Consider the following 16,785-nt stretch of genomic DNA (forward strand, 5'->3'; position numbering starts at 1 on the left):
CCCACCACCCTCTGTGTGGAAAAAGTTACACCTCAGGTTCCCATTAAATCTTCCCCTCCCCCCTCACCTTAAACCCATGTCCTCTGGTTCTTGATCCTGTTACTCTGGGAAAGAGACTAAGCATCTACCTGATATATTCCTCTCATGATTTCCCATGCTGTTTTGTTGTATATTCTCACTGATTCTGGTCTGTGCATCAGGAAGTCAGCTTCAGTTGCAGAGGGGTGCTGAGTCCTAAGTCCAGGAGCTTGGAGATGTTTTCCTCCCCTGGGTAAAGTTCCTGGAAAGAATGCAATATATATTTCAGTGCTACTAGACAACACCTGTTTGTAATGTATATTTATATAGAAGAAATTAACAAACCAATACTCTGCGATGAATTTTACTTATGTTACTTTTCCAATCCCTTCATATCAGATAAAATAGTGAACAAACTCCATTTGCAGAAAGTATCAGATTTTGCATTGTCGCCTGGACCTCAGCCCTGCAAGGTACTTTTATCATTTACTTCCTCTTCTGTGTTTTGCGTGGCATGTTTGTAAAATTCATTATTAGGTAAAGACATTTTCAAACATAATAGAAGTTAAATGTGCAGGAGTAACTCAGCGAGTCAAGTAGCATCTCTGGAGAAAACAGATGGGTGATGTTTCGGGTTGGAAATCTTCAGGCAGAAATGCTGCCTGACCTGCTGAGTTACTCCAGCACTTTGTGTCTATCTTCGGTATAAACCTGTATCTGCAGTTCCTTCCTACACATAATAGAAGTTAAGATTCTGTCTGCCTTTAAATTTGACTGATTATTGAGTTCAACTTAACTATTACAACTTTACATTTGTATTGCTGCCTCTCTCCATAAAGACAAACAATATTACAGTATTGCAACTGTTGCTTGTCTCAGCTCAAACTTCCCCTCAATATCTTTTCACTGTTTCAGTCAATTCAGTACAGACACCTCCCGGCCTATGCAGGGATGACCTACGCACTTAAACAATTCTGTACTCAGTCCCTAGTGCAATGAAGGTAGTTTGTAATCTCCACAACACTGTACGATCACTCGTTTACATCGGAAACAGGTCGACTGGCGGCGGTGCTTATCCAGAAGGCCGTGCGCCACAGAAAGTGCCCTGGATGCTGCTGAGACAGTTAATACTCTCAGTGACTACAGACACAGAGTCGGTGATTCCAACTTGCGGAAAATCTGACTTGCGTAAGGGTTCATGGAATATAAACCTTAGGGAGTGCCTGTATCCAGCTATTCCAGAATCCATTCTGAAATGTTGTCACTCTGTAGGTGCAGTATTTTTCATGCTGACCAACAATAAGTCCAAGGCCATTTGGCAACTCAAAAGCGGCACCGCTACAGCAGAAGATGGTATCTCAACTGTAGCTCTGAAATGTGACACATGGAATCAAAGTCTCCAATTCACAGCATAATTCCATGCACCTGCCTTTGACCCAGATGCCTGAATACTACGAGTCTTTGGCCATTTGAACGTGTCCCCTTGGGCTATTTGCCGCGATTTGATGTGGTTTTAATATTTATCATTCCATTGTAGCGGGAGCGATCGGTTCAGCCCGAAATAAGGCTAGTCGCCAGGTTAGTCCAGTCGGGATGGCTTTATTAACACAGCAAGCTGCCAGCACACATGTTCACTCTCCTCTCTCTCCACAACCCCTGCTGGAGAAACCCCGTGGGCTAGGCAGTGCCCAGACCCTGTCAGTCTCAGTGCCCAGACCCTGTCAGTCTCAGTGCCCAGACCCTGTCAGTCTCAGTGCCAAGGGTTCGGCCAAGGAGTGGCCTAACTCTCAGGAGTCGCCACACCATACATTCTCCCACCGTTGCTTAAAATTTTGTATTTTGATGGAAGAGATCAACTTTGTGACTCATTTCTGCACAACTGTCAGATCCGGTGTGTAGGAAGAAGCTGCAGGTGCTAGTTTATACCGAAGATAGACTCAAATTGCTGTAGATACACAGCGTTGACCAGGCAGTATCTCTGGAGTAAAGGAATAGTTGACGTTTCGGGTCGGAACCTTTCTTCAAACTGAAAGAGAGAGGTGGGTGACCTGGTGTCTCCAGTGACAAATCCAATCTGTCCTTGCTTAAGATGAAGGATTTTATCAATTGTTTAAAAAAAAAAGATTTGTACGAAAACTCTGTTAAATAAGGCGAAATGTGTTTCTTTTAATAATAAAACTTGTGTATGGAGCCATGGATGTTTTTGAGGATGTTTTGATATGCAGTTTTAATCTAAAACAACTGACCAGTTCAAACCTCTTGTTTGTCAAAGGTTGCTGTGTATGTGCCTGGATCGAAGGGTGCGCCATCCTTTGTTCGATTGTACCAGTATCCAAATTTTGATGGCCCATCTTCTGCCTTGGCAAATAAAAGTTTTTTTAAAGCTGATAAAGTGATAATGCTTTGGAATAAGAAAGGTAGGATTTATTTTGATATTTCCTCATGATATCAAGATATCATGCTTCCATGAAAAGGCTTTGTAAGCGGCAGTTAATGCATAATATTAAGTTGCAATATTCAACACCTGAAGAGCTCAATGGCACAGGAAACTGGAAGAGTAAGTGAAGTGATTTATGGTGTTCGCAGAAAGAAGTCAGTGCAATTTCTGGAGAGCATTGATGAAGTAATGTCATTTTTGACATCTGGACAAGTCTAATTCGACTTACTAAAGGTTTTCTGCTCTCACCTCATTTAATTAGCTTCCTTTATGCTCTCTGTCATCATACCATGATATGAACGGTAGGCAAGCTATTTGGAGTTTGAGGCTGCCATTATGTGGACAGACTGTCCTCCACTTGTTTGTCTTCTGTTACCATCCCTGACAGATTGTTGTGCTTAGATTAGGAATTTGCTTATCAGTGATTTGAGATTAGAAATTCTCCAATTTTAAGCCCCCCCCATAACCCTTCTCCATTCTCTTCCTACGTACACTCATTTCTCTTCCCCCAGTCCCTTATTTCCCCCTAATCCCACTTTCTTTCCCCTCCCCGTCCCCTTCCACCCAAATCCCTCCCTCTAGTTTTACATATCACTACTTATCTGACATCCTTTTGTTTCCTTCCCAATGATTCAATGATACTTTATTGTCACATGTACCTAGGTACAGTAAAATGGATACACCACGTATTCATTCCCTCCACAGATGCTGCCTGACCGACTGAGTTTTTCCAGCATTTTGCGTTTTGCTTTGTAATTTGCTGCGTGGGTACAAATCCGCCTAATCTACAAATACACATCCTAAAGATGTGCCGGTTTGCTGGTTAATTAGCTTCTGTGAAATTGCAACTGCTCTTTCCATCAAGCTTTTGATTACCTGTCTTAATAACTCTCTTCGTGGTTCATTTTTTGATGGTACGGTGAAGCACCTTAAAATGGTAGAGTCGTGGACCAGAGGCCATAGCCTCAATAAAAGGACATACCTTTAGAATGGAGATCTGGAGGAATTGCTTTAGCCAGAGGGTGGCTAATCTGTGAAATTCATTGCCACATATGGCAATGGAGGCCAAGATATTCGGTATTTTAAAGCGTAGATTCACAGGTTCTTGAGATAAACACAAAGTGCTGAAGTAATTCAGTGGGTCAGGCAGCATCCCTGGAGGAAAAGGAGAATGACATTTCGGGTCAGGATCCCTCCTCAGGATTGAGTCTGCCTGACCCGCTGAGTTACTCCAGCACTTTGTGTCCATCTTTGGTATAAACCCGCATTTGCAGTTCTTTGTTTCTACTACTTCATAGGTTCATGATCGGTAAGGGCATCAAAGGTTACAGGGAGAAGGCAGGAGAATTGGATTAGGAGGGAAAAATAAATCAGCAATGATCGAATGGCAGAGCAGACATGATGGGCAGAATGGCCTAATTCTGCTCCTATGTCTAAAGATCTTATGCTCTAATGCTTTTCTGTGCTAAATGTAAAATAATGATTGTGTTCTCATGTTGCTTTTCTGCAGGGACTGCTTTGTTAGTGATTGCCAGTACGGATGTAGACAAGTCTGGAGCATCCTATTATGGTGAACAAACCCTGCACTATATCGCATCCAATGGAGAAAGTGCATTAGTGCAGCTGCGTAAGTATCCTTTCCAAACATTTGCTTTGTAAATAAGATTAGGAAGCTGCTGATGCTTGCCTTTGGCTAGTCTGGAAGCAAGTTAGGTCATCAAGTTCAGACTTGATGGGATAACAACATTTTGGTGTAAATTAAGATATGATCAAAACATGAGGTTGAAATGAAAGGGAATACAGGTGGAAGGCCACCCAGGAGAATATTGGAATAGCTGGGCCGCATGTTTACTCAACGGGGAGCACAGCTGACGAGTTTGAACGAGCTTGCATTCATATTGTGTCTTGTCAAGCCCTTGTTATTCCCAAGGTGTGGTACAACTCGTGAATTTAATTTAAAGCACAATTGTGATTAGACAAACATGGGAGCCATTTGGAGAGAAACAAAGATCCAGAAACAGCAATGACAAACTAATCTGCTGTTCCTTACGTTGATTGCGGAATAAAAATTTGTTCAAGCATAAGGTTTAAATCCACTATAATTTCCTTGGAACAATAGTGTTAATAGTGTAATCAAGCTCCTTAAGTCTAATGAAGGGTGTTGACACGAAACGTGAACTATCCATGTTCTCCAGAGATGCCGCTTGACCAGTTGAGTTACTCCAGTCTTTTTTGTAAATTAATCAGCATCTGTGGTTCTTTGTTTTTGCATTCTTCCTAATTTCTCCTTTTTGATTACGTTTGTGAATTGCTTTATAGACAATAGGTGCAGGAGGAGGCCATTTGGCCCTTCGAGCCAGCACCACTATTCAATGTGATCATGGCTGATCATTCTCAATCAGTACCCCGTTCCTGCCTTCTCCCCATACCCCCTGACTCTGCTATCCTTAAGAACTCTATCCAGCTCTCTCTTGAATGCATTCAGAGAATTGGCCTCCACTGCCTTCTGAGGCAGAGAATTCCACAGATTCACAACTCTCTGACTGAAAAAGTTTTTCCTCATCTCAGTTCTAAATGGCCTACCCCTTATTCTTAAACTGTGGCCCCTTGTTCTGGACTCCCCCAACATTGGGAACATGTTTCCTGCCTCTAACGTGTCCAACCCCTTAATAATCTTATACGTTTCGATAAGATCTCCTCTCATCCTTCTAAATTCCAGTGTATACAAGCTTTGAAACATTTCTTTCCAAGTTAAAAATGCTGCAGTTAATGGAGGATGCTGCTGTCAAATAGTTACACGCTGGAATGTTCACCATAGCATCTCATTGTTGAATCAATTTCATTTCAGCAAAAAATGGCCCGATTTATGACGTGGTGTGGAATCCGAATTCAGTTGAATTTTGTGCCGTGTACGGTTTCATGCCTGCCAAAGTGACAGTCTTCAACCAGAAGTGTGACCCAGTCTTTGACTTTGGTACGGGCCCTCGTAATGCAGCATACTACAGCCCTCAGGGACACATCCTAGTGTTAGCAGGCTTTGGAAACCTCCGAGGACAGATGGAAGTCTGGGATGTAAAAAAATACAAACAAATTTCGAAGCCACAAGCTGCTGACACAACCTATTTCTCGTGGTGCCCGGATGGTGAGCACATTGTGACAGCGACTTGTGCACCTAGACTACGGGTTAGCAATGGCTTCAAGATCTGGCACTACAGCGGTGCAGTTCGACACGAAATCGAAATACCATCAAACTCTGAACTCTGGGAAGTCCAGTGGCAGCCGTTTGTGGATGGTGCTTTCCCAGAGAAGCCCATCAAATACCATACGGTTCCCAATGATGTCCCTAGCATCGATGTCAAACCAGCACAGGCCTACAGACCCCCTGCACTGAGAAACAAGCCAATAACCAGCACAAAACTGGTGAGCGGTATTCACAATAAGTGGCAACCAGCACTTATTTGATGCTGGTTGCTTTTTTTCATGTTTTTGTAAGTTGAAATGTTTTTTAAATATATTTTTGGTACAAAATGAGAGAATCAGACCACTTGCAGGATGAATTGATGCCACTGGATTTGAGAAAGTATCTACAGTGGGGCAGTAAGGTGGCACAGCGGTAGAGTTGCTGCCTTACAGCACCAGACACCCTGGTTCGATCCTGACTACAGGTGTTGTCTACGTGGAGACTGTACGTTGACCTGCATGGGTTTTCTCCCGGTGCTCCGGTTTGCTCCCACACTCTAAAGACCTACAGATTTGTAGGTTAATTGGCTTGGTAAAAAATTGTACATTATCCCTAGTGCGTGCAGGAGAGTGTTAGTGTGTGGGGATCGCTGGTCAGCGCGGACTCGGTGGGCCAAAGGGCCTGTTTCCGCGCTGTATCTCTAAACTAAAGTAAGCAGACTCAAATCCATGGCACTATCTAATATTTTGCTAGCTACTTATTATTTTGGTTTTAAACTCTAAACTACTTTGCAACTGTATTCAATATTCAGGAGTTCAAAGTGCACATCTGAAATGCTTTATTGCCATGTAGTCCATCTTTATTACAATGTGTGGAATGCAACTATTAAATGCTGTCACTTCATTCTAGCTGATGGTGTGGAAGTAAGACCTATTGATCGGAAAATGCTCATGAAGCTGATGCTGTCTTCTTAGCTCTTGCCATATTCCAGATCACGCTTTTGAGAACGATAATCTGTAAATTAAGACAGAGACGCTGGAGACATCAGGGCACACACAGCCACCAGGCCTTGCTAATCCACTATTACTTTATTCATTGGTTTATTATATTTGAACCTGGACCTTTGAATGAAGCTGCCTATTAACCTTAGAAGTGGATAAATGCGTAAACTCGAGATGTTTAATGTAACATAGAACTGTACAGCCCAGGAACGGACCATTCAGCCACAGTGTCTGTGCTAAACATGATGCATGGCTAAACTGATCTCATCTGCGTGCACATGAGTACATGATCCATATCCCTCCATTCCTTGCACTTCCATGTGGCTATCTAAATGCCTCTTAAACGTCACCAATGTATTTGCCTCCTCCCTGGCAATGTGTTCCAGGCCCCCGCTACTCTGTATTTTTTTTTAAAAACTTGCCCTGCAAATCTCCATTAAACTTTCCCCCTCTAACATAGCTATGCCCTCCGGTGTTGGATATTTTCACCCTGGGGGAAAAAGGTTCTGACTGACTATGCTATCTATGCCTCTCATAATTTTACATATTTTGGTGTCTCTCATTTGAGATGTACACAATAGACAATAGGTGCAGGAGGAGGCCATTCGGTCCTTCGAGCCAGCACCGCCATTCAATGTGATCATGGCTGATCATTCTCAATCAGTACCCCGTTCCTGCCTTCTCCCCATACCCCCTGACTCCGCTATCCTTAAGAGCTCTATCTAGCTCTCTCTTGAATGCATTCAGAGAATTGGCCTCCACTGCCTTCTGAGGCAGAGAATTCCACAGATTTACAACTCTCTGACTGAAAAAGTTTTTCCTCGCCTCAGTTCTAAATGGCCTACCCCTTATTCTGTGGCCCCTTGTTCTGGACTCCCCCAACATTGGGAACATGTTTCCTGCCTCTAACGTGTCCAACCCCTTAAAATCTTATACGTTTCGATAAGATCTCCTCTCATCCTTCTAAATTCCAGTGTATACAAGCCTAGTCGCTCCAGTCTTTCAACATATGATAGTCCCGCCATTCCGGGAATTAACCTAGTAAACCTACGCTGCACGCCCTCAATAGCAAGAATATCCTTCCTCAAATTTGGAGACCAAAACTGCACACAGTACTCCAGATGCAGTCTCACTAGGGCCCTGTACAACTGCAGAAGGACCTCTTTGCTCCTATACTCAACTCCTCTTGTTATGAAGGCCAACATTCCATTGGCTTTCTTCATTGCCTGCTGTACCTGCATGCTTCCTTTCAGTGACTGATGCACTAGGACACCCAGATCTCGTTGTACGTCTCCTGTTCCTAACTTGACACCATTCAGATAATACTCTGCTTTCCTATTCTTACCACCAAAGTGGATAACCTCACACTTATCCACATTAAACTGCATCTGCCATGCATCCGCCCACTCACACAACCTGTCCAAGTCACCCTGCAACCTCATAGCATCTTCCTCACAGTTCACACTACCACCCAGCTTTGTATCATCTGCAAATTTGCTAATGGTACTTTTAATCCCTTCATCCAAGTCATTAATGTATATTGTAAATAGCTGCGGTCCCAGCACCGAGCCTTGCGGTACCCCACTAGTTACTGCATGCCATTCTGAAAGGGACCAATTTATCCCCACTCTTTGCTTTCTGTCTGTCAACCAATTTTCTATCCATGTCAGTACCCTACCTCCAATACCATGTGCTCTAATTTTGCCCACTAATCTCCTATGTGGAACCTTGTCAAAGGCTTTCTGAAAGTCAAGGTACACCACATCCACCGGCTCTCCCCTGTCAATTTTCCTAGTTACATCCTCAAAGAATTCCAGAAGATTAGTCAAGCATGATTTCCCCTTCGTAAATCCATGCTGACTTGGAACAATCCTGATACTACTATCCAAATGCTCCGCAATTTCGTCTTTTATAATTGACTCCAGCATCTTCCCCACCACTGATGTCAGACTAACTGGTCTATAATTTCCCATTTTCTCTCTCCCTCCTTTCTTAAAAAGTGGGACAACATTAGCTACCCTCCAATCCACAGGAACTGATCCTGAATCTATAGAGCATTGGAAAATGATCACCAATGCGTCCACAATTTCTAGCACCACCTCCTTAAGTACTCTGGGATGCAGACCATCGGGCCCTGGGGATTTATCAGCCTTCAGTCCCATCAGTCTACCCAACACCATTTCCTGCCTAATGTGGATTTCCTTCAGTTCCTCCGTCACCCTAGGATCTCTGCCCACTAGAACATCTGGGAGACTGCATGTATCTTCCTTAGTGAAGACAGATCCAAAGTACCGGTTCAACTCGTCTGCCATTTCCTTGTTCCCCATAATAAATTCCACCCGCTTCTGTCTTCAAGGGACCCACATTTGCCTTGACTATTTTTTTTCCTCTTTTCATACCTAAAAAAGCTTTTACTATCCTCCTTTATATTATTGCCTATTTTACCCTCGTACCTCATCTTTTCTCCCCGTATTGCCTTCTTAGTCATCTTCTGTTGCTCTTTAAAAGAGTCCCAATCCTCTGGCTTCCCACTCTTCTTTGCTTTGTTGTACTTCTGCTCTTTTATTTTTATGCTGTCCTTGACTTCCCTTGTCAGCCACGGGTGCCTCTTACTCCCCTTAGAATCTTTCCTCCTCTTTGGGATAAATTGATCCTGCAACTTCTGCATTATTCCCAGGAATACCTGCCATTGCTGTTCCACCGTCTTCCCTGCTGGGGCCTCCTTCCAGTCAATTCTGGCCAGCTCCTGCCTCATGCCTCTGTAATCCCCTTTGCTATACTGTAATACTGACACTTCCGATTTTCCCTTCTCCCTCTCAATTTGTAGCGTAAAACTTAAACGTAGGAAAATACATTTGAATAAAAATTCATTTGTGAACTTCCAAGCTCGATTAAACTCGCCTACATCATCCACACCGTTCCCACGAGAAATGGATTTGTGAAATGAGAAACTAAGCTGTCATTTTCATTAAGGCTGACAGGTGAAAGCATTGCCACATGGAAAATCAGCTGGGAGTATGTAGATTGTAGTGTCCCTTGTGAATTTTTACCCTTCTCTCAGGTGTGGCCAGCCTGTGCTCTGTTCGAGTACAGAGTGATTTACTCCCATTTTTTAAAAACGTAGCTATATATGTTTCAGATTAAAATTATCACCAAGCCCCCTGCTGGCACAACTAATAATAGCGTTAATAGTATTAGCTACTCAGCTGTTCACACAGGAATATCCTTGTTGGGTTATATTGAGTTTGCTGATTTTAATCGGGACATTAGGCAAGGCCCAATAAATGTTGTGATGATTCTTGAGTCGGGAGTAGGAAAATCAATGGCTTCTTTGCTGCCTTTATTGCACTACACGGCTCCAGAGACCAGGTTTGATCCTGAACTTAGGTGCAATCAATATGGAGCTGGTGTGATCACCTGTGTTTCCCCCAGTTGCCGGTTGGTGGGTTAACTGGCTGTAAAATTGGGAGGTTGAGGGGAGATGATGGAAGTACATAAAATGATGAGAGGCAAAGGTAGGGTAGACATTCAGAACTGTTTTTCCCAGGGTGGAAATGTCCTACACGAGAGGGCATGCTATAATGGCGAGAGGGGGGGAAACTTAATGGAAATGAGCGGGGCCAGGTTTTTTTACACAGAGTAGTGGGGGCCTGGAACGCATTGCCTGGGGAGGTGGTGGAGACATATATGATAGTGGCATGTAAGAGGCTTTTAGATAGGCACGTGGAAGTGCAGGGTATAGAGGGATATGGATCATGTACAGCCAGATGAGATCAGTTCAACTTGGCGTCATGTTTGGCACAAATATTGTGAGGCAAAGGGCCTGTTCCTGTGCTGTACTATTCTTCGTAAATCGCCCCATGTGTTGGTGAATCTGTTGTAGGGGTGAGACGGTGAGGATAAAAGAAAAGTGTAAATAGTGTAGAGAGGACGTTTAGGTCAACATAGGCACAGTGAACTGAAGGGTCTGCTATATAACTCTTTGGCTTTATCTTGATCACCGTTCAAAGACTTCCAAGCTGGTCGTGCATCTGATGTGGACAATAATAGACCCCAGTGGCAAGTAACTTGCTGATGTCCAGTGTCAAGGCTTGTAAGTACAGAATGTCCTTCTGGTGTTGGAGGAATTAAATCTGACGAGAATCAGTAGGAGAGGAGGAAAAGATGTGTGAACGTTAAAACGCTGGGTTTTAAATGATTTTGGCAAATGTAGAGGAATACAGGCTGTATGAGATTGAAATTTTAGTTTTGTTTATTGTCTCGTGTACAGTGAAAAAGCTTTTTTGTTGCGTGCTATCCAGTCAACGGAAAGACTATACATGATTACAATTGAGCCGTCCCCAGCATACAGATGCGGGATAAAGCAAATAATGTACAGTGCAAGTTAAAGTCCAGTTAAGTCCAACTAAAGATAATCCTAGAGTCTCCAATGAGGTAGATGGTAGCTATGGATCACTCTCTAGTTGTTGATAGTTGCCTGATGACAGCTGAGACGAAACAGTCCCTGAATCTGGAGGTGTGCATTTTCACACTTCTGTACCTCTTGCTTAATGGGAGAGGGGAGAAGAGGAAATGTCCGGGGTGAGACTGGTCCATGATTATGCCAGTGGCCTTGCTGAGGCAGAGTCAAGTATAGATGAAGTCAATGGCAGGGAGGCTGGTTTATATGACGTCTGGGCTGCGTCCACTATTCTCTGCAATTTCTTGTGGTCTTAGATGGAGCTGTTCCTAACCATGCTGTGATGCATCCCGATAAAATGCTTTCTACGGCGCATCTGTAGAAGTCGGGGACATGTCAAACTTCCTAAACCTTCTAAGAAAGTAGAGGCATTGGTGTGCTTTCTTGGCCAATGGAGAACTGGATCGGCAATGTGAAACCTGAGTGCATGTACCAGACGATTTTGATGGCACATGCAATAAGGGATTATTTTTATAAGCTCATGTGATCAGCAACTAATACAGTGTCTTATGCAGTCTGTGATTTGATCTGCTTTGTTTCCCATATAGCATGAAGAAGAACCCCCTCAGAACATGAAACCGCAATCTACAGATAAACAACTGTCAAGAGCGGCTGTCAAAAATCAAAAGAAAAGGGAGGCAAGGAAGGCATCAAAGCAGGTATTTTTTTTCTGAAGAAGGGTCATGGCCAGAGACATCACCTATCAATGTTCTCCAGAGATGCTGCCTGATCGGCTAAGTTACTCCAGCACTTTGTGGGGGTTTTTGTAAACCAGCATCTACCATATTACTTCCCCAACATGCCTTTGTTCTCTAGGAACGACATTGATTTTCAGGTAATAAGTAGGGTTTTGGGCAGAATAGTGACCAGCTGAATTCAGTAAATTTGAAGCACAATGCAAAATATTGTAAACCAGCCGGGCGTGAACCCGTTGGGTCCAAACCTCTCCTGCGGGCCTGGCAACCCCCGTTGTGTCCATACCTCTCCTGCGGGCCTGGCAACCCCCGTGGGGTCCAAACCCCTCCTGTGGGCCCGGAAACCCTACCCCAACCGATGACCCGTGGACCCGTTGCTGGCCGGGGAGTCTCCCCCGGGGTCGGGGGGCGGGCGAGGGCGGAGAGGAAAGGGGAGTGGGAGCCACTCACCCAGGCCCCGGGCGGCCAGCAGCAGGAGAGCTCTTCTCACCACCCCCCCCCCCCCCCCATTGGCTGCCACTCCTGTAACTCGGGCGGGTTCCGCCCCCCTCCGTGCGGCAACCCTCCCCCAACTGCGCATGCATGGATTCGGCGGCCATGTTACGTAAGTATTAGATCAACGGGCCCCAACTGCGCTGGTGCGGACCTGTTCGGCGCACGCGTGGATCCGGCGGCCATCTTATTAGATCAACGGGCCCCAACTGCGCAGGCACGGACCCATTGGGTTCCCATTGTGATGTCCAACACGCGGACCTGTTAGGTTCCCATTGTGGCGTCGAACACAGCTGACGGGCAGGGAAAGTGGAGAAGGAATTTATTAAAGTTTAAAAAGTGATATTTAAAGTTAAAAAAGTGAATAACTTTTAATATATAACAACCATTTGAACCGCAGGCCAATGGTGAGTCGGGTGGGCCTAAAATTGTTGCGCTATTTTGTACCGTTTTGGCTGTATTTCGGGCACAAAATACAGCCTAACAAAGCAACAAACAAGCAAGATGCGAGTTTTAGTAATGTAATAGATAGATGTGGAGGTCAAACGGGATAAAGGTGCGCATGATCACTGTTCCCTGGAGATTGTAGGACATTAATGTGTACCTTTGTAAAGAGAGGTGCATGTTCTAAGGCCAGGGAGATTAAGCCAGAGATGTATTGCAAATGACTAGCTAGTCTTGATGCCTGCAGTCTGTGCACCATGTTACCAAGATACGGTACAGAAGAAATTAATTAATTAGGAAGCCACCATCATTGGAAAGCTTTTTAATTGAGGGACGATTGGAAGGCTGGATTTTTTTTTGGAATAAATGAGACAGGGAGCTGGATTCAATTAAAGTGTAATAACAAGGAACTGCAGATGCTGGCTTACCAAAAAAAGACACAAATTGCTGGAGTAACTCAGCGGTTCAGGCAGCACCTCTGGAGAACATGGATAGGTGATGTTTTGAGACGGGTACTCTACAGCGCCAGAGACCCGGGTTCGATCCTGACTTTGGGTGCTGTCTGTCTGGAGTTTGTATGTTCTCCCTGATACCGCATGGGTTTTCTCGGGTGTCCCAGTTTTCTCCCACACACCAAAGACGTACCTGGTTTGTAGGTTAATTGGCTTCTGTAAATTGTTTCCAGTGTGTAGGATAGTGCTGGTGCATAGGTGATTGTTGGCCGGCGTGGACTGTAGGGCTTGTTTCCACGCTGTATCTCTAAAGTCTAAAGGATGGGACGAGCCATCAATAACTAGCTGGCATAAATAAACACATCTGAGCGACTGGGTGGAAGCATTAGAAAGGAGATGAGGAATATTTTTTATATGGGGGTAGGTAGCATCTAAAATTCATTGAACAGGCCCATGGAGGCAGCAATCCTTATTATTATATTTAAAAAGCAAATTATGTAAATGGAGAGCTGGAAAGTGCAATCTAATTAGATAGCCCTTTCTTAGTCTGCACGGTGTCATTAGGCTAAATGGCCTCGCACAGTGCTGCAAATGTATTCTTAATTCATGTACAGGATGTGAATAATGCTGGTAAAGCCGGCATTTATTGTCTATCACGCGTTGTTATTTGAACTCTAGTTTACCTGGTCAATTTGGCGGTTAGTTAAGAGACGACCATTTTGGCGGCTTTTTGGGATTATGGGTAGAAGGCAGGAACGGGGTACTGATTGAGAATGATCAGCCATGATCACATTGAATGGCGGTGCTGGCTCGAAGGGCCAAATGGCCTCCTCCTGCACCTATTGTCTATTGTCACTAAAGATGGGTGACTTCCTGCCCCTTGAGTACTTTGGTGAACCAGATAGTCATGACTGTCAAAAACCTAAGAGAAAGTTGACGTTTGCAATACGAAATTCTTGCTCAACTACCCATTAACTCTCTACCTTATTTCTTGCAGGAGAGCAGATCTGACATCATTCAGGAAACACCAATTGATCCTGAACCGAGACCATTCTGTCCTGAGAGCCATGGAGACCCCGAAATGGAGAAAAAAATTAAGAACATTAAAAAAGTAAGTCCCGTGGGGAAAAAAATGTATGGAGACATAGGATTAGAGGTGAGGACAATGACATTGTAGGAGAGAACTAGCACCACAGACTGATACACCTTTGTGGTTAACCGGGTCAAAGTTTATTCTGGTGCATTGGAACATTTCTATCTCTAGGTGGCACAGTGGTGCAGTAGTAGGGTTGCTGCCACACAGCCAGAGAACCAGGTTCGATCCTGACTACAGGTGCTGTCTGTACGGAGTTTGCACATTCTCCCCGTGACCGCGTGGGGTTTTTCTGGGTGCTCCGGTTCCCTTTTAGGTTCCAAAGACGTGCAGGTTTGTGGTTTAATTGGCTTCTGTACATTATCCCTATTGTATTGGATAGAACAAGTGTACCAGGTGATTGTTGGTCAGTGGGGACACTGTGAGCGGAAGGGCCTAGTTACATGCTGTATCTCTAAAGTCTAAAAACAAGCTTCTGAAGTTTATTGATTATCTTGCCACATTTGTTACTGTTCACCTTGATTCCAAGACTCTCTCTATTGCAGAAACTTAAAGCAATTGAACAGCTGAAAGAACAAGAAGCTTCTGGCAAGCAACTGGAAAAGAATCAGGTGCAAACAAAATTAATGTTTTCCATCTTGGGAATTGTGTGGTGCTGGTGGGAATCAAAGTATCAGGCATTGTACAGATTGCATTCTATTGTGATCAACACGGGGGGGGGGAGAGTGGCTTTGATGGTTGGATGTCCTTCAACACCCTCTGTTCAGCCCTCTTATCTCACTAACATTGCAGATTATTATTCATTTTTAGGAGCAATCATTCAAGGAATTGCTTAGTTTATTTTGCTGGAGAAACAAAGAACTGCAGATGTTGCTTTATACCAAAGATAGACACAAAGTGGCAGAGTAACTCAGTGGGTCAGGCAGCATCTCTGGAGAAAAAGGATGGGTGATGTTTTGGGTCGGGACCCTTCTTCAGACTGAAAGTAGGGGGTGGGGGTGATGATGGTGGTGGTGGTTGAAAGGCTGGAGGCGAGAAAAAACCAGGACCAATCAGGGCCAGCTACAAATGACCTCAAACCTGGGGGTAGGTCCACTGTTGGTTAGGGAAGGTGTGATCTCAAGGGAAGCAATATGGACAACTGTGGAACTGGTAAAACAACTAGGGTGGAGGAAGGAGGGAGGGGAGAGGAGTGAAAGATGAAGTTACTTAAAATTAGAGAATTCAATGTTCTGGTGGTTTTCTCTTAATATTTACTTGCAGAAGCACAAACGTAAATTTTTCCAAGAAACCAATAAAACATAACTTTCATTCTAAATATACATCATTAAAATGTACCTTAAGGTGACTCTTCAATGTCCTGTACATTGATTTGTACTGGGTTACAGTTCTACAGAAAGCTTTTACTTTATGTGTCCTCTTCCCCAAGAGGAATGTGATTGCCAGGGTTCTGGAGGCAGTGTTCAGTTGCGTTTCAGTGAGAGATAATTGACTTGTCATCAAAGATGATACCTGGCTCAAATGAGCCTTTCCTCATTTTATTGTAGCGCAATGCCATAATGTTCTCAAACAATCTTCACAAATTAATAATTTTCAAACACTTCATTCAGTAGAACTCAGGCTATGTTCTTTCACTTTCTGGCGAAGGAACCATCTTGACTGAGACCAATGCGAGACTCGGGATCCAATTGTAATTTAAATCTTGCAACTCTCTGATCTTTGGTTTAAATTTAACCAATGGAGCTGTTGGGGAAATATAAGCTTTAAGGCGTCTCATAAGTGATAGGGGAGAATTAGGCCATTTGTCTTCTCGGGTATAAATATTATTATTAGTTGCATTTTTTAACCTTATCTCTCTATTTACAGTTGGAAAAAATGCAGAAAGAGGAAGCACTTTTAAAGGAACTAGAGGATCTGGAACTAGATCTGTAAATTTATCCAAGAGGATTGTAATACCTGGCTTCACATAAACATGGAAAATTATTTCATTATGAAATTTAAGTGATAAAAAATCTATATTCTATGCAATGTAAACGATTTGGACAAGTGTTAAATGAACTTATGTATTAAGATAAGAGAATTAAAAAAATACTCTACTGTCAATAAACTTGTACTTCTATGGATCCGCAGGTTTTAGTTTAGTTTAGTCTTCTTCATTCGTGTCCATCATTCAAATGTTCCATCACAGTCATCGTCCGTCCAGAAAAGGGTGCAAGCTTCCGGCGACAATCAGTGGGAGCCATACAGTAGACGATGGTGGTAGCAGAATTAGTTCAGGACACTTCCAGTTTCCAGCCCCGGGACGTGGACGCTTCTGCTATAGGGCCATTTAGTTTAGTTATACAACATGGCCCACCAAGTGGCTGACCAGCGATCGCCTCCGCACACTAGCACTATCCTACACAATTTTCACCAGGCCAATTAACTGACAAACCTGTATGTCTTTGGAGTGTGGGAGGAAACCGGAGCACCCAGGGAAAACCCACATGGTCACGTTGAGAATGAATAAACTC

At 43.8% G+C, this 16,785-nt stretch overlaps 1 protein-coding gene across 5 annotated transcripts in view; it reads left to right on the forward strand.

Moving 5' to 3' along the window:
* The window catches only part of eif2a (eukaryotic translation initiation factor 2A), a 32,252-nt gene extending 15,867 nt beyond the window's left edge, over window positions 1–16,385 (forward strand). For all 5 annotated transcript variants that reach the window (XM_078410460.1, XM_078410459.1, XM_078410458.1 and 2 more), the window contains 8 exons: window positions 418–491; window positions 2,291–2,435; window positions 3,966–4,082; window positions 5,304–5,875; window positions 11,645–11,755; window positions 14,177–14,290; window positions 14,818–14,883; window positions 16,139–16,385. In XM_078410460.1, coding sequence (XP_078266586.1) covers window positions 418–491; window positions 2,291–2,435; window positions 3,966–4,082; window positions 5,304–5,875; window positions 11,645–11,755; window positions 14,177–14,290; window positions 14,818–14,883; window positions 16,139–16,204 — 1,265 coding nt within the window. In that variant the 3' untranslated portion in view covers window positions 16,205–16,385. The remainder of the gene's footprint in view (window positions 1–417; window positions 492–2,290; window positions 2,436–3,965; window positions 4,083–5,303; window positions 5,876–11,644; window positions 11,756–14,176; window positions 14,291–14,817; window positions 14,884–16,138) is intronic.
* The last annotated feature ends 400 nt before the right edge of the window (window positions 16,386–16,785 follow it).

Source organism: Rhinoraja longicauda, chromosome 13 (assembly GCF_053455715.1).
Source record: "Rhinoraja longicauda isolate Sanriku21f chromosome 13, sRhiLon1.1, whole genome shotgun sequence".
NCBI lineage: Eukaryota > Metazoa > Chordata > Chondrichthyes > Rajiformes > Arhynchobatidae > Rhinoraja > Rhinoraja longicauda.